This window comes from Pezoporus occidentalis, unplaced genomic scaffold (assembly GCF_034315485.1).
Source record: "Pezoporus occidentalis ecotype Australia unplaced genomic scaffold, CSIRO_AGI_Poc_V1 ctg118, whole genome shotgun sequence".
NCBI classification, from domain to species: Eukaryota; Metazoa; Chordata; class Aves; order Psittaciformes; family Psittacidae; genus Pezoporus; species Pezoporus occidentalis.
In genome coordinates this window covers 2,161,885-2,186,398 of record NW_026912972.1, presented here as the reverse complement: position 1 = coordinate 2,186,398, position 24,514 = coordinate 2,161,885, and the positions used below count along the sequence as shown (strand labels likewise).

The window sequence follows — 24,514 nt, the reverse complement described above, 5'->3', positions numbered from 1 at the left end:
GAGCAGTGTATCCATCTTCCAAGACCTCTGGAGTAATTCAGAACAAAACACCATAACCAAAAGTGAAAAGAACAATGATCTCCCTCCAGAAGCATGATGTAAGCATGATGTGCCTGCACTGCCTCCAGCTCCTGCTATGTCATTCTACTTTTCCTTTTCATACATTACTATCAAGAAGAGATCCCCCAGCTGTGTTTTTGTTTGTTTCATTGCCTTGGATATGGAATTCTAGCGTTTCCACAGGGATGAAATGGATGACAAAACTGATAAGCATCTCCTGTGGGTGTCTGCAGCAATGGATGGGAACAGGAGCACTGCTTCGCTGAGGTGAGCTGGTGGGCAGATGGAATGGCTGCAGTTCTATTTCATGGGGATAAATCACCCCATGCATTCCCAGTCCTTGCTGGCAAGGCCATGTTGTTGCTTTAGGGTACTCCTATAAGCACCTCCATGTGTGACAGGGATGACAACGTGTGAAGCTATGTAATAGATGCTTTCTGCATGGGAAGCAGACACTGTGGAGCCAGACCAGCCTTCCAACAGATAAACCAGGAGAAATATTAAGGGGAAGGACCCTGTCAAAGCATGCTTGTTGCCTGTGGGCTTAGCTGTGAGCAACCAAGAAAGACACTGCTAAAGGTAGCTGTAAGAATTCATTGTTTGCCCAGCTAACATCTTCTCAGCCTAACCAGAGTAGTTTATTTAGTCCAGTCATTACAATAATCTAAATGACCTAATTATTGATAGGAATTAATAAAACCTGAAGCTGGTATATGGAAGTCTCCCAGAGCGGCACCATACTTTGGTGATGCTTCCCCATCCTATGCAACTTTATAGGAGGCCATCAGCTTCTGAAATCCTTTACCTGGAGAAATACGATGATGATAGGATGTGGTGTGGGGGAATGGTCTTACTTTGTGGTCTTGAGTTTGCTCAGAATTTCTTGTGTCTGTTGGCACCGTATTTCTTAATGGGTTACAGTCTTTCCTCTGCTGTTTGCCCACAAGCTTACATATATCATGATCTATTCTTCTTAGACAATATTACTTCTTTTAAGGGGGAAAACCATGCAATTGGACAAAATAATGGAAACTTTAAACCAAAACACGTTTGGGAATTGCAGAATTCAAAAAAACCCCAAACCACAGGGCAGCAAGAGGCATTTGAGCATCCAGTTGTTCTACTGTTACAGCTAAGAAAGGCTAGGCAATGGACCTATGCTCCTTGGGAAAGTTGTAGGCACAGGAACAGCCCATAAATACACAGTTCAGAATCATCCTAGAGCAGTTTGAGGTTTAGCATTAGCATCATCAACAGCAATTTGACTGAGCTACAGGCCTGCAGGCTGGGGAAGAGTTGCCCTGGTAGCCCTGTGATCTCCTGGAGTCCCATGGGTGCAGAGGAAACATGCTACCATGCCTTCCTAGGGCTGTATATAGGAACACTACATGGTGCTGGTCAGGGCCCCATCCAATACCTGATGTCCATGGAGAAAAAATGAGCAGGGCAATCAACCAACCAAGCAGTCTTAGGTTTCATTGACAAGAGCTAACCGGGCAAGATATTTCTCTCCCACTTATCAGTTTACCTCTTTCACATCACTTTTTGCTCCATCCTTTAGGATTGCAGTCTCACAGTACTGCCATAGCTTGCTGCACTGCTTGTAGGGTACACATCCTAGGAGTCCTACTACATTGGTAATGGTCTCAGCCATTCCCTCCTTTCCAAGCCATTACCTTCCCGTGAAGGGCTGTGAATCAGTGTTGCCTCAAATGAGGAGCGCTTAGTCAGAGGAAAACAGAGGAATGTGGCCCAAATTCTGTCGTTACGTAAAACCCCCCTTGCTGAACATCTGGAGAACATCTGAAGTTTAACAACGCAAGCCTGCAGGCAGAGGCATTTTTGACCTTCGCTGTAATGGAAGCAGAAGAGTCGAGACTGAAATATAACCAGAAATGGAAGACAAAGAGTCCAGCATATTTGGCCCAAATACCTGACAAAGGCTCCTGTTATCCTGCCTGCAAAGCAGTGGTTAGAGGCAAGGCAACACGCCTGAACACATAGCGTTGGACACTGCTTGCCACCAGGCTCTGTTTAAAACCCTTTCTTCTGGATAAACTGGATTTTAAAGGAAATATTTGGATTTTCCTCATGGTAAAAACAACAAACACTCCAGAACTGAGGTTTGAGAACTGACATTTGTGGTGGTTTAGTGATTTTCTTCCTCTTCCAATAAAGGGAAAGAGCAAGGGAATGGTTGCGGGGGGGGGGTGAAAGGAAGCAGTAAAAAGCCCTTCTGCCGCTTGGTTTTTTAGCTGAAAAGCTGTAAACCAGCCCAAAGGCTCAGAGAACCTTCCCTGGGTGTCTTTTCTATCTCTGCATTTGACATGGCCTAGCTGGGAAGGGGGGGGGGGAAGGGGGTTCACACAGCCTCCTTTTCTGACCCTTGCCTTGCTGACAGCATTGCATCCCACTGGCTGGGCAGCCCTTACTGCTCTGTGTAACCCAGGGGCTTGTCCATGTCATGTTCCTTTCCCTGATGGATGATTCATGCCTTTGACTGTGGCAGGCCATGAAGAACTATTTCATGAGCTGTAACAATAACCATCTTTATGAGGGCAGAGATGAGGGCAGTTTTTCCTCATGACAGGAGTGTAGATGGGATATAAACTGCAGGCCCCCACAGAGGTGCTCCTCAAACTTTCCATCTGTGAGTGAGGTGTTCCCAGGGATGCGGGATGGCCACGGAGCCTTAACTGAGATGCTTGGCCCAGGAGACAACATGACTAAAAGGAGGACATGAGACATGTTACAGAAACAGGACATGAATGTGGGTTTCTGTCTGGGGAACGAGTGACTTTGTATGCATTGACAGTGGCAGTTAGGCCTGGGAGCTTCCCCCAAAACAGGCACCTTTCAGAGCTGTCTTAGGATGTAAACTGAATGTTTGGGGAGCACTGAGCTTGGCCAAGTTGCATCATGGAATACTAGAATGGGTAAAGACCATAGAGGAATGGTTAAATTTGGAAGGGACCTTAAAGACCATATAGCTCCCATGGGCAAGGACACCTTCCTCTAGACCAAGGGATGTTTGACATCTCCATCACGAGCTCTCTCTGCAGAGCAGCATCCTCATGTGCTTGGGAAATAAAGTATTAAAGAGAGATGCTGAACATAAGTAGAAAGCAAATGCAGCTTACCTCTTCACCTGATATTCACTAACCCTCCCTCTGCACATGGTCTTCTGGAAACAATACCTATGTATGTATGTATGGAGGCAAACAGAAGCTGTGCAAGTAATTTCCCATTCTTTGAGAGTTCAGTGCTCTTCTCATCAATTCATTACACACTATTTAGCAGATGCAGAGAATTCACAGTATATTTCTCAAATCGGGTGTCCTGGGTTCAGCAGTAGCAGTCATGTTTCTCCTTCTTGGTAGCTGGTGCAGTGCAGTGTTTTGACTTTCAGCTCGGGAACAGAGCTGATAACAAGAATGTTTTGGTTTGGCCAAGGACTTTGTGAGCCTCATGCTCTGCCAGGGAGGAGGGGAAGCCGGGAGGAAGCAGAGACAGGACACCTGACCCAAACTGACCAAAGAGGTATTCCATACCACAGCACGTCATGCCCAGGATGCAACTGGGAGTTAGCCGGAAGGGCTGGGAGACTCAGGGTTGGATATCGGTCATTGGTCGGGCTGGGGGGGGCGAGTTATCAGCAGATGATGTATTCTATTTCCTTTATCATTATTATCATTGCAGATGCATACCTTAGTTACTAAACTGTTCTTATCTCAACCCGGTTGCATTCTTTTCGATTCTCCTCTCCGTCCCTCCGGGAGCAGGGGGAGGGCAAGAAAGAGGGGGAAGTGAGTGAACGAGTTACCTGACTGGGTTTAAACCACGACATCAGGGCATTTGATAATAGGCATATTTGCGATGCAAAAGCACTAGAACTCTTGTTCTATCGCTTACAGTACTATGGGAGAAGTTCTGCTGGAATCCCTGCAGATCGCAATAAGTTGTATTTTAGAGTGGCTTTTGGAACAGTCAGAACCCTGGCAATTAAAAGTCAGACAAACTTCCAAAGGGGTAGTGGAAAACAATTTATTTGACAAATTTCCAAAGTGGACCATTTTAGTAAAACACAGGCATAACATAAAACTAACCCATACAATGGGGCTTGGGATACAAAGTGAAGACTTTGGGATGCTGATACCTGGCAATCACTGTTGCTGTCTCAGAAGCACATGGATTCATAGCAAGAGCACCAATGGAAGCGCTGAAACAACATCTCACCCAGACAAACCACATCTTCAGCGTGGTCCTGGAAACAACTGTGTAAACACCAGGGGCCCACATCACTCAGGCAGTGATAGCACCTTTGTCAGTATACCTGTAGGGTTGGAGTCAAAGACCCTGGCAGATAACAGCAGCCTTTCCCTTGGCTGGGTTGCGGATGAGGCTCTCGTTCAATATCTAGTACAGTTAGTGGATTTCCCTAGATGCCTAACTCCTGGATGGTCCTGTAGAAACCTGGGAATTAGACACTTTTGGAAAAATAAAATAATTACAAAATCCCACTAACTGGGCTCAGAGAGGTTTTTCAGAATCTTGGACCTTGGACCATAACTCAAGTCGTCAGATTATTCATGAGGTTCCTGGTTCCACTGTAGGACCTTGAGATCAGTTAGTGAAGGAGTGCAGTTACATAGCTTCTTGTAGGGTTTCCCCCCTTCCCAGTGACTGATGTCCAGCTTTCCTTTGGTCAGCATCCAGCCTCCCTGCTCTGAATGGGAATGTCAGTGCTGAGGGATGCTCCACCACCCACCTCTACCTCAGTTTGAGAACTCAGTGCCTCATTTAATGGAAGCCAGAGAGGCTTCCACCCACAGTCTGACTAATACAATCTAGCCCTCCCCACCAAGTATGGGGGATATGAATCAAACTTGCCAGCCATGACAAAAATCCCCTCTCAAAGTCTGCTGAAGTGTTGAACATTCCATTTGAAGCACAGCATTAGGTTCTGGCCATTGTGAGCTGGGCAAGTGCTCAGCCGGTGAAAGAAAGAAGCAAATGAACAAAACCCCTGTATCTGTAAAGAGCATCATCAGCCTTATGAGACCAGATTAGTTCTTAATGCTACAAAATTCCTCATCCCAATTCTCTTTTTTTGTGGCCAAAAACCAGTGGGATGCGGTTGCTACTGGTGCTCTAGTGTTTTATTGCTAGGTGTGCTTGTGTTTGCCCACTGTGGGGAGAGGGGAGAGGCAGCCATTGGCAGGAAGGGAGGTCTGAGGCTAAGAGAGTAGAAGTGAAGATGATGAAGCAGGGGGAGAAAGCAGGGAACTGTTGACAGCCAGGCTGTGGCCCTATAGCCATCTGCATAGACACGAATTCCTGAAGTTGTCAAAAATACTGGATTTGGGGTTTTTTCTTTGGTTGTTTGCTTTCATTTTTTGGTGAGACAGAAGCAGGCAATGGCCTTGGCAAGAAACCCACCCGGATGCTCAGTCAACAGCTATTTTCCTGGACACAGTTTGGTAGAAGACCCCCCGCAGCAAGGAGGAGTAGTCGGGCACACGGAAAAGGTGGCGCTCCCCATAGACCACATCGTAATCCGCGCTCTTCCCCGTGACCAGGACCCGGATGTTGGGCTCGTTGGCTTGGCTGCCCACCGCCAGCACATAGATCTCAATGCCAGCCTGCTGAGCTTCCTGCACAGCCCTTTCAATGGCCCTGGCTGTGATGCCTTGAGAGTTGCCATCAGAGAACACCAGCACCCTCTTCTTGGCCGCCGCGCGGGAGGAGCGCTGGTACAGCCCCGTCACATACCGCAGGGCAGCATTGACATCCGTGGCATCGTTGATGAACTCCATGTTGTCAATGGCTTTGGCGATGACCGTGTAGTTGTGCTGGAACTGAGCTTCCACCTTCTGTTGGTTCCGGCCACTGTACTGGACCACAGAGACACGCACGGAGTCATCGGCAGGCTTTCCAGCCTCCAGGAACCGCTCTGCCAGCCGCTTCACAAACTTCTTAGTGGTCTCAAAGTTCTTGCTCCCGACGCTGGTGGAGCTGTCCACCAGCAGAGTGATGTCTGCCAGCCCAGAGAAGGTGACTGCAAGGGGAAAGCCTTGTTAATGCTGGGCTTCTCCTGCTTCTTCCATGGGAAGCTTCCTGAGGAATCCCTGCTCTCTGGGTGTTTGCTAGCTTGGTTTGCCCTATCCCAGTGCTGTCCCGTGCTTGTCCTTTTACCTTTTCATTCCTTATTTACTGCATTCCCAGGTTCTTATCTGGGTTAGATCATCTAGTGGCTCTTGTTGATTCAATACATGTTCTTGCATGGCTGGGAAACCCACTTCATCTCCCTTGGCTGGCTTTTTTCCCATGATGAGTCTAAGGATTTTATACATTTCTTTCTAGGAGATCTCACCAAATTCCTCTCCTTTCTCGCTTTTCATGCACCTTTCCCAAATACCCCCGCCTCAGTGCTGACTTTGCCTCATGCTCCCACCACTAACAGCAGTTGATCTCGTTACCTGCCTCAGCTGAAATGAAGGTTAAAACATGGCACAGCCTCTTCTCCTCAGGTTTGAGGTGCCAGAAAAGCAACTATCTAGGCTTTTCCCGCATGTGCTTTTTTGGGGTTTGGTTTTGGCTCCCTTCTCCAGCCCAGGAGCCTCCCTGTTTCAAGAGGTGTCCAATATAGGCATTCCCACAAACATAAGCTCCCATTCCTGCCCTGCATAGCACCCACAACCCTTGCATGTTGAACAAAGAGTCAATACTCACTCGGGCAGGTATAGTCCGGACACTTCTTCTCTGTTAAAGGAAATTGGAAAGAGTAATTTTCACCACCTTGCCCTGGAAAACCTCTTCTCCTACAGCTTCCCACAGAGCCATGGGAGGGACAATCACTTCATTCACAGCTACACCGTGGAAGGTGCTGTGAAAAGGCTAAAGGGGCACAGAGAAAGGTTGTGGATGGAGATGCCTTGCAGCAGGAGAGGAGCTGCCCCCAGCTGCAAAGTGTCCCAAGACACGAGATGTCCTCACTCCTTATTGAATTAAGCCTTGAAAGCTATTCTCTTCCCACAATGAGTGCTGAAGAGCATCACTGGGGAAAGGCGAGGCAGGGCATCCTGCATCCCTCCCCTTTAGGCTGAGGCAATCCTCACTACCTCCACAGCCAATCTTTGACTCACCTTGGCAGACGTATGAGGTGATGTTCTGCAAGAAGGTGTCATCCAAGAGCTCGGCGTAGTTGTCCCTTTGAATGGACAGTCCTGGCCTGGTTGGTCTGCTTAAGCAGGCAATGTCATTGAGGTGATCGGGATTCGGAGGGTTCCGGAAAATGTCACCAATCCCAAGGGAAACCACCTGCAGGAAGATAAGAGTCCATCATCTCATCATAGAATCACAGCCTGGTTTGGGTTGGAAGGGACCTTGAACACTGCCAGGGATGGGGCAGCCACAGCTTTTCTGGGCACCCTCACAGGGAAGAGCTTCTGCCTAAGAGCTCATCTCAATCACCCCTGCTCTGGCAGGTTAAAGCCATTCCCCTTGTCCTGTCCCTACAGGCCCTTGGGTAGCGAAGACATGGAGAGCGCCTGAGAGCTTCCTCTAATGCCCAGGGCTGCATAGCAGGTCCCTTTGCACTTACTGGGGTGACATCGCACAGGGAACTGAGTGGGGTAGGGTCCCGCAGCGTGTCAGAGCGTCCGTCTGTGATGACAATGGCAACACGCTTGTCCGAGGTGAATCTCCGCAGCAGGTTATCCCTAGTGAACTGCAGAGCTTCTCCAGTGTAGGTACCCCCTGCTATCCAGTTCAGGTTCTTGATTGCCCTGCAAGCACAGACACCAGTGAGCCTGCACGTGGTCCCTGCATGGGGCTTTGGGTGGAAAACTGGCAAGCTCTTGGCCTCAGCACCACCTGCAACTGCTACTTTCAACTAGAGAACATACAACATCCTTGCAGTTGTAGGAGCTGATGGCCTGGAGATGGAGGATGGGAAGGAAATAGGTGTCCTTGGGTCTGGTCCTTGCATGATGTGCCAAGACCCCACAGACTCACTGTTTGAGTGCACCGATGTTGTCTATGTTGGCATCTCCCATGGCCACCAGCTCCTGTGTGTTGTCATGGCTGTACTGCACAACACCCACACGGGACTCTCCAGGTTCAAACTGTTAGGGGACAAAAAGATGCCAGTTTTGGTCAGATACATCAGGGGGTCCTGGAGGCTCAGGGATCCTATTGATGGTTTGTACTGAACCCCTTCAGCTCAAGCCCTTCAGGCTCTGCTGCCTCTCCAACAGGAGTGGATGCACATGGGTAAAACATGACCCAAACCCAGGTTCCTGGCTCAGTGGTCCCGACACAAGCCATTGGCCATGGTGGGTGGCTTGGAATAGATCTTTCTTCAAAGCTTGTTTTCCTTCCAACACAGTGGTTTTGGTGCCCAGCTCTACCTTTCCAGCCAAAGAGACCCATGCATGTCCACACAAGCATCCAGCAGCAGCATGTTGTGACTTTGCAGCCCATGTGCCTGGTGTCTGGTTATATATACATTATATGTATGGCTGGTTATACCTTAAGACTAGATCCCAAACATCCCAGCCAAATCACAGAGGTAAATGGCGTTTCCCATGCACAGTAGGTTATTAGGCAAGAGTTAAGAGCAAGCATTTGTGTCCCTCTTCAGACTGAAAGGCTTATTATAGAGACCATATTGCTGGTTTGGGCTGAAAAGGTCCTTTTTAGCAGTGTGCTTAACTGATAGCCTAACCCTAAGCCTGGGGGGAAACAAGAGTTACTGGGGGGTTAGCCAGCAGAGTTGTAATACACAACGTGTTATCTTACTCCAGCCAGAAATCCTCAATGGGACTGGGAAGAGACTAATTGATCAGGCAAATGCCTTATGAGCTATTTGCTCTGGGACATAGGGGAAGAGCTCACACACAGAAGGAAGAGTCCCTTTGCCCAGGACGAGTGAAACAACTGTATTTTGGGACAAAAAACTGAGCTCTGTCTCTTCATGAAGCTGGCAAGAACCAAGACCCAACCCCAGTTGTACACTTGAAGCTAGGCCTTGCAGAGAGTCTTTGGAGTGGAGGCATATCCCCACTTTCCTGCTTGATAACACGAGCGCACCCAAGTGTGCATCCATACATGTGATGGAAACCTCACCTTCACACGCTCATCCTTGCTCAGGCGGTCGATGACTTTGATGATGAAGTCCTTGGCAATCTGAAAGTTCTGCAGGCCGATGCTTTCCGAGCTGTCCAGCACGAAGAGGAGGTCGACGGGCCCGCAGGTGCACTCTGCAGCAGGGCACAGGACTTAAACCTCCTCTTTCATGTGTGTTTTCTACGTGAGCAGCACGTTTTGCCAGGGAGCCGTGCCAAAGCGAGCAGCTGATGGCTGCTGTTAGTCCTGACCCAGTGCGTGTGCCTTATCTACATGCAAAGCAGGGGGGAAAAGCAGCAAAATAGCTGCAAGAAGACTTGAGTGTCACTTTACTAACTTCACTGTAGCATTTCCACACTGTGAGTACCTTTCAAACACCCCATAATTGTCCCAAAACCCAGTAAAAGCCTTTTCACTCCTTCCATTCACCCAGCCCAGGAGGACAGAGATGATGCTGGTGTGCTGGAGGAGGCTAACTCAGCTTGTTCTCCCCTCTTTCTCACGGCTGAAGAGCATCATGAGCCCTTGGCTCTTCCTTCAAGCTTTTGAACTGCAAACACAACCTGCTGGGACAGCATTAGAGAAAACACACCCAGCACATTCCGTTGTGCCCTGAATGCTGCTTCTGCATCCATGCAGCCTCCTCAGGAAGAGCTGCTCTCCCCTGCCTTGCTCAAGCTCTGTCCTCCCTCCTGGGCTCTCAGCACCGTCTCCATGGCAGAAGGCAAGGAGAAGGGGAAAGAAGGGGTGCAAGCAAGGAGAAGGGCTAGCAAATGTTTGCAGAGCAGCCTTGCAAAGTAACACTCACCACAGCAAGCTGGAAAAGAGGGGAGAGAAAGAGAGAACGTTAAAATGCTAGTCACAAGGCTTTTTGTGTTTCTGCAAACCCAAAGAAACCTCACTGGGACAACTGAAGCTCAGGGAGGTTTCCTTTCTGTTGGAAATACCCATCCCTCTCCCCTGTTTCACACTGGGATGCTCCAACCCGGAGCAGTAGAGCTCGGTTTGTGCACACACTGATGTGTTCATATTTAAATGAGAATCAAAGCTGATCCTGGAGGAATTAAGTAAATCACTGGAGTATGGAGCTCAGACTCGGCTCCCGATGTACCCTGTGTCCACCAGCACTTCGTTACTAGCCAGAAACCCTTTGCACCATGTGTACTGCTGCTCCCCATGGCAGGACACCAGAGAAGAGACCTTTGACTTCCCAAGAGGACAGTCAGGCCTGGCTATTTATGATCAAAACCCATTGTAAAATGGTCCACACAAAAACTGGGTCAAGAGAAGGAAAAGCCAAGTGCAAAAGATTTGCTTCTTTGGGGATCTCCCTTCCTTCAGCTCATTGACTTAATAGTAACCAGTGGAAGAGGAGAAATGCCCATAGCACCCTTCTGCACGCTACCTCCTGAGCAGGGTAGGAGGGGTGGTATGGGGATACTCACAGCACATCTTCATGATTATGTCCAAGATTTCACATTCCTGCAAACAGAGGTGAAGATTTTTTGTAATAACAGTGAAGGCAGCCCCCAAGTGCTGCCCACCACCTCCATCTGCAGCTCTGCGCCCTCAAAGCACAGGTCCTGATCTGGACATGAGTGATGGGCTGGCATGAAGGCAATCTGACCAGTGAGAGTTGCTGGGGTGGTAATGGGGAGCAGCATGAGGCTCCTCCAGCACTTGCTGGGATGGTAACGGGGAGCAGCATGAGGCTCCTCCAGCACTAACACCCTCACAGGAGCATTGTGTGGGGCAGGGGAAGCACAGATCAATCAAAGCAAGCAGCACCCCTATCCCATCCTACTCACATCTGGTCCTGGAGGTCCCACAGGTCCTGCTGGTCCCTGTCAAATAGAAAAAGCAGTTACAAGAGCTGCCAGTTCCTATCTATGGCCTTCTCTGCTAATACCTTGCTAAGCAACAGAAAGCCTGGAAGTGTCTTTTTGGCTTCCCGCTTGCTGACCACTGGGCTTTGAGCAGGTATATCTGTTTGCTTGCAAGATGCCTTAGGGATGCACTGGGGTGAAGGGCAAGGAGACCCACTTCCACACGTGCCATGCCCACCAAGGCTTGACATTGACCCCACAGCACTCAGGTGATGGGTGGATGGATTCCACTTGCCTGTCTTGTAGCCTCCAGGCCAATGTGAAGCAATGCAAGCAAGAGGTGACTCAAGAGAAACTGAAATGCTTTCAGGATGGTCCCTCCAAAAAACTGCTTTGCCCTTATTGAACATGATCATATGAGGACACTTGGCTTATGAAAGCACAAGTGTCTGCACTTTCTGCCCTGATTTTGGGATGAACGTGGTATTTCAGAGTCCTCTGTACCAGGCTGTAGTAGCAGGTTTGAAGAGCAGATCTGTGGTGAACCTTGCTGTTGGGAGCCCCATCAGCCCCACACATGGTGCAGACCCTGCCAGGGTCCTTACTTACTGGGCGGCCTTCTGGTCCCCGGTGGCCCTTCGCTCCCTTGATGCCCATGGGGCCAGGGTTTGGGTTCTGGAATGAAAACAAGACCAAAATCCACCAATCTGTGTGTGTCAGTGCTGCACCTTCCCCTCCACAGGTTTGCTGAACCCCTAACACATTATCTGAGGCTGCTGTATCCAACCGGAAGAGTTAGGGCTTCAGCTTCATACACATTACTCACATCATTGCCAGGGTCTCCAGCTTCTCCTTCATCACCTTTAGGACCGACATAGCCTTTTGTTCCCTGAAAAATAACACAGACAAGACTCTTGCATGGAGAACTATTGTTATACCATGGAAAGTGTGATGCTGCATCCAGTGACGCAGAGAAATGGCTTGGGAAAGGGATGGAGAGCAAAGTATAAGCTCCCTAGCACCCAACTGCAGTGCTGTCAAGGGAAAGAGCTTCTTAGGTGTCTTTTAGTGTTATAGCATCATCCCTGGGTGACACTATCCACCCCAAACTCTGGCTCCATTGAAAGCACTCATCCCAAGCTGCTGTCCTCAGGTGTTCACCTAGGCAGGATGCTTCCATCAGAAGCATTCACTGCAGGGAGAGGTGGGCAGAAGAAAAAGAGAGTTTTGGAGGTGGAGGATGCTTCAGGAAGCCCATTTCACCATTCAGCAAAGGGAGAGGCTGTAAGGAGCCAAAGAAGTTTCTGTTGGGTGTTGGGGAAGCAGCACACTTACATTGATGCCAGGGTCACCTCTGTCTCCTTGCTGCCCCTGGGGATGAAGGGAAGGAAGCACTTTAGGTGGGACAAGCAGCAATAATGGGCTTAGAGCTTCAGAACAGCACAAAAGGACTTACTGGGGCTCCTGTGAATCCAATTGTGCCATTCCCAGGAGGGCCATCTTCTCCCTGGGGAAGAAGGGGGCAATAGGTGAGATAATGAAAAGCAGATCCATTAGATAGCAGAGCAGCTTGGGCAATTTATCTCCAGCAAAATAGGCAGGAAATATGGTACTGGCGGGTTGGACATGGTCCAGGCAGGTAAAAAGGCCTCTTTGCGTGTGTGTGATCGGCACAGCCGCTGAGAGGCAAGTGACACTATCCCTCTCAGCAACTGGGGCTGGGAACAGACAGAGAACGACTCTCAGAGCCTGCAGATGTGACATATATTCCAAAGCAGGCTGCTTGCAAGTTTTCCAGGCATCTCCTCTGTGTATGGACAGGGTTACTTCACTTCCTGAGCTGGATGATGCTGTGTGTCCTGTTGGACATCCTTCCCAGCGTGGCATGCAACCCCTCTGTGCAAATCCCACTCACCCTTTCTCCCATCAGGCCAGGGTCTCCAGGCAGCCCAGGTGCTCCAGGCAATCCCTTTGGACCCTGGAAGGAGCAGAAGAAGCAGTCAATCAGTGCACACACCATCCTTTGAGCTGGGAAGGTGATGCCTTCTGAGGCAACCAGCTACCATCACAAGCCCATCATGGGAGGTGTTTTTACTTATACAAGAGCAATGCAAAGCCCACAGATGGTTTTGTAATGGGAAACTCATGGTGTGGTTATACCCTCTCCATGAAATGGCTTTTGGCAGGCAGGGAATAAAGGCAGCCATGGCCTTAAGGATCCATTATGTCTGCCAGGAAGCTAGCACCCGAGTTTGTACATACAAGTTTCCAAGATCCCAGGGATTTAGGGACAATCCTAATGGGCATCATCTCCTGGTCTTCTCTTCATTCCCTCCCCTCAGAAGATGCAGTGATGAAGCAGCACTCACCTCATTGCCGCGGGGGCCATCATCTCCCCTATAGCCTTTGGGTCCTGGGGGTCCAGCCTCACCCTGAGGAAACACAAAGAGATCTTGCAATGGGGATTTGAGGTTGATTAACATGGGGTTAATGCAGATGGGGAGATGCTTCAGAAGCACAGCTGGTTTGCATGGTGGCATCACATCAGCTGTGCCAGAGGTGCCACCAGGGCAGAGAATGGTCCTTGGGGATGCAAGTCACTCTGAAAGTGACACAGACATCCCTTCCATCTTCTGCTTAGTGCCAACAGCTCTCTGAAGGGTTTATTTGCCAGAAGATTGGTAACGATGGTGGGTAACAACCATGTAATGATGCTCTTCCCATGTGGATGCAGGCTCCTGGAAGCACTTGCTCAGTGGTACCCAGGCTTCAGCATTGCAGCGGTGGCTGCCCCACCCCTGGCAGTGTTAAAGGCCAGGTTGGACACAGGGGCTCGGGGCAACCTGCTCTAGTGGAAGGTGTCCCTGCCTGTGGCAGGGGGTTGGAACTGAATGAGTTTTATGGTCCATTCCAACCCAAACCAGGCTGGGATTCTATGTGGGTAACAGAGGACTTAATGTTACACAGTACAGAGCCTTGAACTGTTCAAGGGCATGTGAGCCTATTTCTGCACAAAAGCCCAGAAGAGAGAGAGCTGGGAAGGAGGGACAGGACCTCATGACTGTTCGCATCAGCCAAAGCTGGATCCACAGCACCCTTGGCTCACACAGTGTAATTCCCTCACGGCCCTGCAGGAGTTCATGAAGACGCAGGATTTGGGGTCAAAGAATCTTAAGCAGTTCCATGTCCATTACCTTTCTGGGTGTGACAAGAACCATGTGAGGGATGGGGCACCATGGCCAGGATGAGAGAGGGACCACCAAACCTGCCCATGAGGATCATGCTGACCTTTAGCTTCTCTTGGATGGAAAGAGGGTGATGGAGAGTCACAGGTTAGTGGGACCCCTTTCCCCTTGCCAAGACAAATAGGCTCTGAGAGCCAGAGCTTGCAGATCACATGGCTTGAAACACACTCGTGATTGCCAAAGCCCTGCACTTGCCCAAGCCCGATTACTCATTTAGTTCTAACCTGGCCAAGCAAAACCATTCTTTTGGAGTTGATGGAAAGAAAACTCTTGCTTTGCAACTGCTTTTGAAATCCCCTGGAGCAGTGGAGGCACTGGGGCAAGTCCCTGGCCTGGGGAAGCATTGGAGCTGCTTCTGTAATGCTTCCTCCTTTGACAGCAGTTTGTCCCAAGTTCAGTGCCGGGGAGGTTATAACCATGTCCCACAGGCTCAGGAACATCAGGGAGACTGCTCCTTCTCCTTTGTCAACTTCCTCAAGGGAAGGCTGGATGGAAGCAGGATCGATCCCAGTCTCCATGCTTCCACACACACATCTCCCAGGCTTGTGTCTGGCATCTTCTGTGCAGTCCTTCTGTCTTGAACCTAGGATGAGCCTCTACCATGTGGAGAGCAGCTCCAGCCCTCCTTCCTTTGCTGGTGTCTGCCTGCAGCACTGGTCCATCACACACACACATCCTTCCTACCAGGGCCACCTCCCACCACGACAGTGTCCCCATACGGCCCATGCTGGGGATAACATGAATGCAACAGTGGCTGTCCCATGCTCCACATCTCCTTCATGGCTCTTGGTCGATCATAAAGGAGTTCAAAATCTGTCTTGTCTTTATCCTCACGCTGGTCTCCATGTTTCAACCTTCATGGATGTCCTGCTTCACCAGTGTGGGAATGTTTGTGTCAGTCACTTCCCTGTCTCTTGGGCTCCATCACAACTCTGGTTGTGTGGAGAGAAGCTGTCCCACAGATCCCTGTCCAAGGGTGCTGTCAAGGATGCTTGTTTAGTTGCAAAGACCCTGTTGGCCATTGCAAATCAGTGCTATTGCCATGGAGGATTAACCCAGCAACACCTCCAGACCCAGACTTTGGGAAGAAAGAGCCTGTGACTGAAAGCATGGGATGCTTTCCTCAGGCTGGAGGTAATCCAGAAAGCCCGTGGGGTCTAAGACCTGTGCCTTGAGGCACACAAGGACAAGCAGAGCCCAGAGCAGGAGGGCCAGGCCTTGCAGCAAGCAGACTTGAGGAGAGCTGGCTTTGGGACAGATGTCTCTGCAGATGCCAAGGGTGTCAGGGACACTGCTGGGCCCCCATCAGGCTTATCCTCACTGACACAAGATGTCCCATTGACTCCCTTGACCTACGTGACATTTTGTGCATCACTGCCTCTTGTGCTTGCCCATTTCCAAATCTGTCAGACACGTTGGCATGCGTTCCCATGGGATTGGGAAATGGCATGGAGGTTGCTCCATCTCCATTCTTACAGCCTTGTCCATATCCCCACTTCTCCAAGAAATCCCTGCCTCTTTCCACTAGGTTTGCTACCCAGTGTGGAAGGTGCGGTGGCATCAGTCAAGCCCCTGGCCCCACTCTTCCCAATGGCTCCAACCACTTCCACTTGGGATCCAGAAGGTTAAACCAAGATCTTACCTGGTCTCCAGGTGGTCCAAGGGGTCCTTCCCGCCCTTGATCACCTGGTGGTCCAGGCTCTCCCTGAGAATGAACACAGAGGGTATGAGGAACTCAAAGAGGGACAGGCATAGGGTACAAAGGGCTCTGCATGTAATGGGGAGCAGGGATGCAGCACTGATGGCACATGTGGGATAGGAATTGGGAGAGAAAACTATCAGAGGTATTGGGAGAGCAAAGACAGGCTGGCGTGGCCAGCTCCAAGCTAAGAAGACAGCCCCAAGAGAAAGACCTGGAGGGTGGGAGTGCTTCCCTCTAGGCGATAGGTTTCAACCTATTTTGTGCCAGAAAAGCAAATCCGTGCAGGGGTCCATCTTGCAAAGTTTCTGCAGATACACAGAGAGGATCCCAAAGCCAGAGTGGCTCTTCCCAAACGCATTCTGCATACATGCGCTGCTGTCCCCATGTACAGGCAGAGACTCCTGTCTAGCATCCTCCTTCTTCCACCCCCTCTTCCTCCACTCTGCTGTCCCTCTGGAGCTAAGGCAGTTTCCAAAGGAATGAGCTGGTAGATGGGGAGGGACATTCCCACCTCTCACTGCTGATGCTCTCCTGTCTCCTTCGCCAACACTCAGCACCCTGGGTTGGCTCCAGGCACCTTCCCCATCTAAACTCACAACCATGAGCCTTGGACATTGCCAGGGATGGGACAGCTTCTCTGGCCAGCACCTCACCCCCTCATAGGGAAGAACTTCTCCCTTAGTACACCTGACTTAAAGCTTATTGACCCCAAAGCTGTTCTTTGCAGGCTGGAAGCTTGCAGATGCCTAGAGCCAAACAGTAAATACAAAACACAACTTCCAAAGGGCCCTGAGCATCAGGGAAGGAAGTTTCTGGCGAGGTTACACAGCCTCGTGCTTGGACTGAAACTTGGAAGGAAGCAGCCCATCATCTGCTGAACAGTTTAACTCCAGGACACTGGTGTGCTCCATCTCCTGCACACATCTGCCCCGCACACGATGGGGAGCAGCAAGTGCTAAACATGAAGGGGGAATACGCCATAAGTGGATCTTTACCCCCTTCCTGGAGCCAGTAATGGCCACAAGACCGGTGCTGGTGGTACTGGGACACCCCCTGGGATGCTACTGCTGGCTCCCACTGCCCCAAACCCCTTGGTCCCTCACCACATGTTTGTCCTGGCTTGCTGAGTGCTCTGCTGCCTGTCCCTCCCATGCTTGTGTTCAGTGACTCATGCCCTGACAGCAGGAAAAATACTTTCCCTAGTGATTCCCACCCAAAAAGGGGACGGAAGGGTGTTCCTGCACACACTGCCCAGTGGCATCCGCACCAATGGTACCCCATGCAGAGCACCCGGAGGACACCTTGTCCTCCTTGCTCTCCATCAACTGGTGTTTGCTGTCTGCCCTCTGGGCACGCTCTCCTCTGGGTTTTGGCTTCTTGGTGATGAGCTGCCAACATAAAGGGGTGATTGCTGGGGGGACATCACCAGATTCTCCCCTTGGCTAGCAGGGAAAGGCACCGAGCTTGCCTGTTGGCTCACAGGCTGGTGGAGTTCACCACTGGCCACCTATTTCCAGCCCCTGGCTACTAAGTGTGACCCTGTTTGTAAGCAGAAAAGCTGCCCCATGGATGCAGTTACCGGCTCTCCTCTTGGCCCACGGTCACCTGGTGAGCCCAGGGCTCCTCTTTCTCCATTGCTGCCCTGCAAAGGGATGGGAAGAACACCAAATCAGGACTCTCCTCTCATTGCCCATCTCTGAGCGGACTCATCCCCAGTCCTCCTCATCCTTATCCATGCCCTGCCAATGTGGTGCCTGGTGTCCTCACTTACCCGTTCTCCAGTAGGACCATCTGGGCCTGGAGCACCCTATGGAAGAACAAGAGGGGAGGTCAATATGTGGTGGGAATGGCTGACAAGATGCATGGATGGGGGGCATGGTGGGCAGAGGGCTCACCTCATCACCTGTTTCTCCTGCTGGTCCAGGCTCACCCTGGTTCCCAACAGCACCCTGTATGAGCAAGCCACAAGCAATCAGGATCAGTGATCAGGTTTTGGGGTGAAGCTTTTACCTTGGACAAGCTCTGCTCCAAAGACAAGGATGGAGCACCCATGCTCATGCATGGGTGCTTCACCCACCTTCTCTCCAGGGCTGCCAGGAATTCCCTGTCGGCCAGGTTTTCCATCATCGCCAGGCTCTCCCTTCACAAGGACACAAGGCACAATTAGGACTGCATCTGGCATACAGCACACAGCAGTGGATTTCGGCTCCCACAGAGGCCATCAGGAGCCTTTGGTGTACTCCAAGCCCCCCATTCCCAGCGGGTCCTCCCCAACCTGCCCAGCACAAGCCACCTTTTCACAGCAACCCCCCAATATCTCAGGGGTGTTGTGGGCACTATGGGAACCACATAAGGTGATGGCCATAGGTTTGCTTCATGGGCAAGGATGCCAGAAATGGGTAAGTCACCACCTCTCCTTGCAGGAGAGGGATTCCCAGCATCCTTCCTTCAATGTGAGGATGGGCAGAGTGGCTCACCTTTCCTCCCTTGGGTCCATAAGCACCAGGATCTCCCTTCGGTCCTGGTGGGCCTTGAGCTCCCTGTTGAAAAAAGGCAGCATCACTGAGAACAAAACCAGCATCACCGAGAACAAAACCAGCATCACCATCTGTAGGGAACTAACTGGGCATGGAGCAAGCACCCTGGCATCCAGCATCACTATCTGTGGGGAACTGGGCATGGAGCAAGCATCCCAGCAGTCAGCATCACTATCTGTGAGGAACTGGGCATGGAGCAAGCATCCTGGCTCTTAGCTCCCCAGCAGGATGGGAATGTGGACTCCAGAGCAACATAGGGATGGCATGGTACTCGTGGAGCCATGCAAGTATCACTGTTGACTACAGTGTTCAAACCCTGAGCAGCTCAAGTTGAAACAGCAGCGAAGCTGGTTGTTGGGCTGCTGAGGATGGACTGCACTGATTATGGGTACCACTATGGATGTGTCGTTGCATCTGGATGCATCTATGCATTCTGGGAGCACAGAAACAAGGAGGGAAACTAGAGAAACACAATGCCCAGAGAAACTGTGGCTGCCCCATCCCTGGCATTGCTCAAGGCCAAGTTCCAACCCCAACAACTACTTCCCAACAGGTCCCTTTCTTGGGGATCTCCCCATTTCCATGCACTCTCCATGCACTATGGTTTGTTCTCATGCAAGGGGCACCCACAGTACGTACATCAAATCCAGGTGAGCCTTTGCAGCCTGGTAACCCGGGGTATCCAGCTTCACCCTGTCAGACAAAGAAGGAGTCTCCATGAGCAGTGCACCCATGGGAAGATACCCCCCTGTCCCCCTCCATTTCATACCTCCCAGATACCCAAAAGAGACATTCCAACTGTGTCCATGGCTTGAAGGTGAACTAGAACCCCATTGCCCCATGTGGGACACTTTATTCACAGATCCCACAATGGATTTGGAAGGTCCTTAGGCTAAGCAAAGTGCCCCAGCCTGGAGATTTACCTTCATGCCATCGATGCCATCAATTCCACGTCTGCCCTTCTCACCCTGAAATGAAGAACAGCTTCTATGAAGACCCTTCATGGGTCTTCATCTGATTGATGCCTGGGGGCATCGTCCACAAGGAATAGATGGTGCAAAACCAGAGACTGACCTTGGCTCCTTTGGCTCCTCTCGAGCCCTGCAAAGGGAAGGAGAGAGATGTCAGGCCCTGTGCAGAGCAGATCTGTCCCCTCACTGTGCTGCAGTCCCCATGCCAGCATGGGCTGATGGCGCACCACCAGTCCTTCCTGCTGTGTCTGCCTTGTGCCCACTACATGGTGCTTGTCTAATCTCTAAGGCTGCATTGGCTCCAAACTGGCTGATCCACTTGGATCATTGCTTCTGGCACGAGGGATGGATGTGCGAGCACACAGCAGACCCCAACACCATGCAGCTGGGGTAACCAAGCAGGGGACACAGATCTTCCCTCAGCATCCTTGCTGTCCTCACCTTTTCTCCTCGACTTCCTTTGTCACCCTGGAGATGGAAAGAGGGAAGAAAACGGGAGGATGAGAAAGCAGCACAAAGCCTGTGGCCCATCTAGAACCACCCCTGTGACCCTGCAATCCCATGTACCTTCATTCCTTGGTAGCCAACAGGTCCCATGTCCCCTGGCCTGCCCTAGAGAATGGAAACATGGTGTTAGGGATGCAAACATCATCACCACAGGCCAGTGTTACCCCAGTCACCGTAGCAGAGGCTCTCCTATGTCTTCCTACGTGGAAACATGGAAACATTGCAGAGGGCAGAGAGGAGCTGCCTTCACCTCCACCATCTCCAGCTCTTGCTGAGGGTGATGGGAAATGGATTCTCTGGGACACACATGGATGAAGGGAAGGAAAAAGGCCTGGCAATGAGGGTTTCCAGCTTGGGAATGCACGGGATGAGTAAGTGCCCACTCACGTGTGTGGGAGAAACACACCTCCTAAAATAAGTGTACCTAATGAAAGAAGGAAGGGAGGAGAAGGGAAATAGTTTCCTCATGCTATTAGCTTACTATTTACCAAAGGCTCCCCTGTAACACTGCTGTGCTTGTGTCAGAGGGAGCCCAGAGTCCACCCCAGGGCTGGCACACATGAGTCAGAGACGTGTCCTCCAGGCTATATTGGATGTGGAACAATGAAGCCTTGTGGCAAGAGGAGGGGCCACCCTGCTGCCCACCAGAGGCCACTGCTTGGCAGGGTGGTTGTGGAGGGAGACACTGGACAGTGACCATGGAGACAGGATGATGCAGGAGCTGGTCGGGATGTGCCCAAGTGGTCAGGCCAGAAGTGGCCAATAGAGTCACCAGTGCTGGTTCTTTACTTACTGGGTCTCCAGCCACTCCCTTCTGGCCAGGAAGACCTGGTTTGCCCCTTTCTCCCTGCAATACAGGACAGAAATAGAGTTAGCTCCTCATCCCCAGGAATAGAACAATGACCTGTTGAAAGGAGAACAAGGAGGGCAGTAGCAGTGATGCCCCATGGATGTGAGGAGCAGATGATGCCATGATGGGAGCATGGCGCAGGTCCTTTTCCTGCCTGCGGTAGCAGGGTGGAGCTAGATGATCTTTAAGCTCTCTTGCAACCCAAACCATACTATGGTTCTATGATCTATCTCTCCATAGGTGAGTGCTAAGGTACCAAAGACCCCATGGATGTCTGAGTATCCCACCTCCTGGCCACAGTCAATCCCTCACCTCATGGCCTGCATCACCAGGAGGTCCAGGAGGCCCTCGGGGAGGCTGTGGAAGGGAGATGTGGGTTAGACCAGCCACAGAGGCACAGCCTGGGGCTATGGGGATGCAAGGGGAAGGGGACAGGGGGTCTCAAAAGCCCAAACTCACCTGACACTCGAAGGAGCAGCACTGCCCAAAGAGGAGAAAACAGCATTATAGGATACAGCAAGCAGCACCCAGGGCTGCCTGCAGGGGAGGGCTGTGCCATTGAGCCCCTGTTTGGCTGTGGTGACCCACAGGGGACCTGCTCAGGCACAGGGCTGGGGAGGTACACTCACCGATTGCTCCGTGTTAACCTTCTGCAAGACAGGAGAGCAAAGAGAAGGGGTTTGAGAGGGATGGGTGAGCCCCACGGGAAGGGACGGGCTGGGGAAGGGGGTGCTGGGTGCTCACAATCATATCGATGATGGTGTTGATGGTCTCCTCCACATCGAGCTCCCGCGTTGGCTTCAGGCTGGTGGCAGTGAAGTTACGTCGGTAGGCATGGTCTGTGGCGATGATGTTGAGCCGCTGGTCCTATGGTGGGGAGGGCACAGTGACACCTGCAGGTACCCATGCAGGATCCATCCCCACAGGGGACCTGCATCCTTCCCTCCCAGAGCATCCTTTGTCACACTGGGGTCTTTGTGGTCCCATTGGGAACCCCTGCAGGGAGCATCACTACTGCATGGTCCCTACCAGGTGGTTGGGGGAGATGGCGACGGAGAACACTTTGATTCCCAGATGTTTGGCTTCATTGGCAGCATCATCCAGGCCTCCACAAGGCTCCTTGTACCCTTCCAAGGGGTGTCCATCAGTCACCACGATTAGGTATTTATTCTCCTTGTGATGGGAGCCACTACAAGGGTTTAAAACACCAGATTTAACTGATTCAGCCAGAGAAGAGTGGCTTGGGCACCTCTGGACATGCTGCAGACTATGGTCAAGGGATGCCCTCACCCCAGGAAAGCAGGAGTGCTAGGAACCTGTCACCCCCATGTCCATTCTGTGCTTAGGTGACCTCCTATCCCATCCTGGGATAGGGACAGGAGCTCCCAGTGCCCATCCACCATGGCCACACCACCAGCATCATCCACTGCCTTACCCGATGAGCAGCTCCTCGATGCCCCGCTTGATGGCACAGTCAGTGTAGGTGCCCTTCCCAATGTAGTTCACAGCCGAGACACGGTTCTTCAGCTCATTCTGGCCGCTGGGCATCGAGGTGAGGCTCTTGATGAGCACAACCTCGTCGCTGTAGTGCAGTGCTCCAGCATTCCACACCAGGTTGCGGTCGCAGCGGTAGTACCTGCCCGGATACACCAGCATAGGGGCTATTAGGAGCTTCATCTGTACCCTGCCATCACCTCCACTGTATCTTCATTGGCCCACCATGCCAAACATTGCAGGGCTTTACTAGGGCTCCTGCTCTCCTGCAAGCAGGGATGTGCTTCACATGCAAATCCCAGCCACAGAACCATAGGAGCAGGTCTGTTTGGAAGGGCAAAGGGCTGCCCAAAGGTCGGATAGCTGGGTACAGAGGCTTCCTGAAGAGGTACCAGGCTGCAATGGCTGAATCTGAGCAGGAGAAGCTGAGCCAGACAGGGAAACACCACACACAGGACTGTGATGAGATTTCCACTGCTGGGTGTGTTAAAATCAAAAGCATCATAGATTGGTTAAGGTTGGAAAGAACTTTAAGATCATTTAGTTCATCTCAATTTCTCCTCTGTCAGTTTGAATCCATCACCCCTTGTCCTATCACTACAGCCCCTGATGAAGGGTCAGTAACCTTGTAGGCCCCTTCAGATACTGGAAGGCTTCTATGCCTCCTGCAGAAGGTTGCTCTGATGGATCAGTGTGTCCTGTGCACTGACACAGCCTGCATCTGAGTGCTGGGTTTAACACCAGGAAGTGCCTTTCTCCCCACCAAGCACCCAGGTTGTGGTGGGCCTGAGCAGCCAGTGGCATGGCGATCAGCATCACTTTGGCACTACAGAATAACCATCCATATCTGCCACTGCAGGAAGCTGTTTCTTTTCAGATGGTGACTGCAGGCAGCCCTGCTAAAGGCCAGAATGGGATGGCTGTGGACTGGGAGAGGGAAGAGATCTACCCCCCCATCATTAACATCCCTGCTTTTCCCCTCTCCCTCCACAAATGGCCAGCCTCAGCATCCCACCCAGCACCAGGCTCAGAAACTGGAGCATCCTGGCCAAACTCCCGGGGGATGTACCTGCTCGTCAGCTTATCAATGAACCGGTTGGTGAAATCTTTCACTTGGGAAACCAAGTCCCCAAAGGGCTTCACCCTAAGGGCAACACTCTCCGAGGTGTCCAGCACGAAGAACAGGTCCACAGGACAGTCTGGGAAGAAGTGGAGAGGCAGGATTGGGATCGTGGCCCTGCTGTATTGCCTCCCTGGGCTGTGTTAAGGGGGCTGCACTCACATCCTAACCCCACGCAAGCACAGACATGTCTGAGATTGCTCATTTTGGCATTAAGGGTAAACCAGATATTAAAGCATCACTTTGTGAAAGCATTTAACAGCTTTCCTCTCCGTGTTTATCCATTTACATTCAAAGAGTGTCTTTGCAAGACCAATACTGGTTATATAAAATAACATGCAGATGCAGCTTACAAAGTCATAAACCCAATAGCAATGAATGCAACGAGAAACTAGGGATTTTCTGGCACATCCTGGCACAAATACCCCTTTAGAAGAGAGCAAAAGTGAAAACACTTCTTAACAGCCAAACAGCAATGTCAAACCAAAACTAGTTCAGAAAGCTAAACCAGTATCAATGTTATTCCCTCTCCTACATCCTATGGCTACTAACAACACCTCCCAAGGCAGAGCCAAGGAGAAAGATCCTGAAAAGCATTAGAAGTAGGTACTTGCTACAGATCCCTCTCCTCAGCAAACACAATGTCCCAACATAGCTGTGGGCTGCAGCAGAGGCATCCGCCCAAGAGGGGAACAAGCAACCGGACTTCTCTGCTGATCCCAAGAGGAATAAAGCACACAGGGAAGCAGCAGCCTGGACTTACCTTCAGTGCTTGCGACCCGGGTGGTGATTTCACGCTGAGCCCACGATTCCCCCCCCAGGAAGCCGGCCAGGAGCAGCAAAGTGAACACAAAGTCTTGCAGGATCATTGTGCTCGGCTCAGATTTCCATGAAGCTGGAATGAAGCAGGAAATGAAAGGCAGGGAAGGAGAAGCCGGCAGCCGGGAGATGCCGCGATCCAGAGGCAGGAGTCGCTGAAGATGTATTTTTACCACTTTTTCCCCCTTGTTTCTGTAGGAGGAAGGGCAGGCAAAGGGTGAGGAGGAGACTTCCCAGCCCCAGCACTGAGGGAG

General features: G+C 51.2%; 1 protein-coding gene across 1 annotated transcript; it reads right to left on the bottom strand.

Moving 5' to 3' along the window:
- Window positions 1-4,090: 4,090 nt before the first annotated feature.
- COL6A1 (collagen type VI alpha 1 chain) lies at window positions 4,091-24,496 on the bottom strand. Its single transcript, XM_062602095.1, has 35 exons — window positions 24,205-24,496; window positions 23,391-23,520; window positions 22,263-22,463; window positions 21,857-22,016; window positions 21,572-21,694; window positions 21,457-21,477; window positions 21,287-21,307; window positions 21,140-21,184; window positions 20,771-20,824; window positions 20,038-20,082; window positions 19,912-19,938; window positions 19,574-19,600; window positions 19,423-19,467; window positions 19,139-19,192; window positions 18,440-18,502; window positions 18,040-18,102; window positions 17,858-17,911; window positions 17,734-17,769; window positions 17,542-17,604; window positions 15,903-15,965; window positions 13,385-13,447; window positions 12,931-12,993; window positions 12,472-12,522; window positions 12,351-12,386; window positions 11,842-11,904; window positions 11,625-11,690; window positions 10,998-11,033; window positions 10,635-10,671; window positions 9,998-10,006; window positions 9,190-9,323; window positions 8,077-8,186; window positions 7,664-7,847; window positions 7,206-7,380; window positions 6,793-6,822; window positions 4,091-6,118 (listed from the first exon to the last, which is right to left on the bottom strand). The coding sequence occupies exons 1-35, from the start codon at window positions 24,308-24,310 to the stop codon at window positions 5,508-5,510; spliced, it is 3,069 nt and encodes a 1,022-aa protein (XP_062458079.1). The 5' UTR covers window positions 24,311-24,496; the 3' UTR covers window positions 4,091-5,507.
- Between the last annotated feature and the right edge of the window lie 18 nt (window positions 24,497-24,514).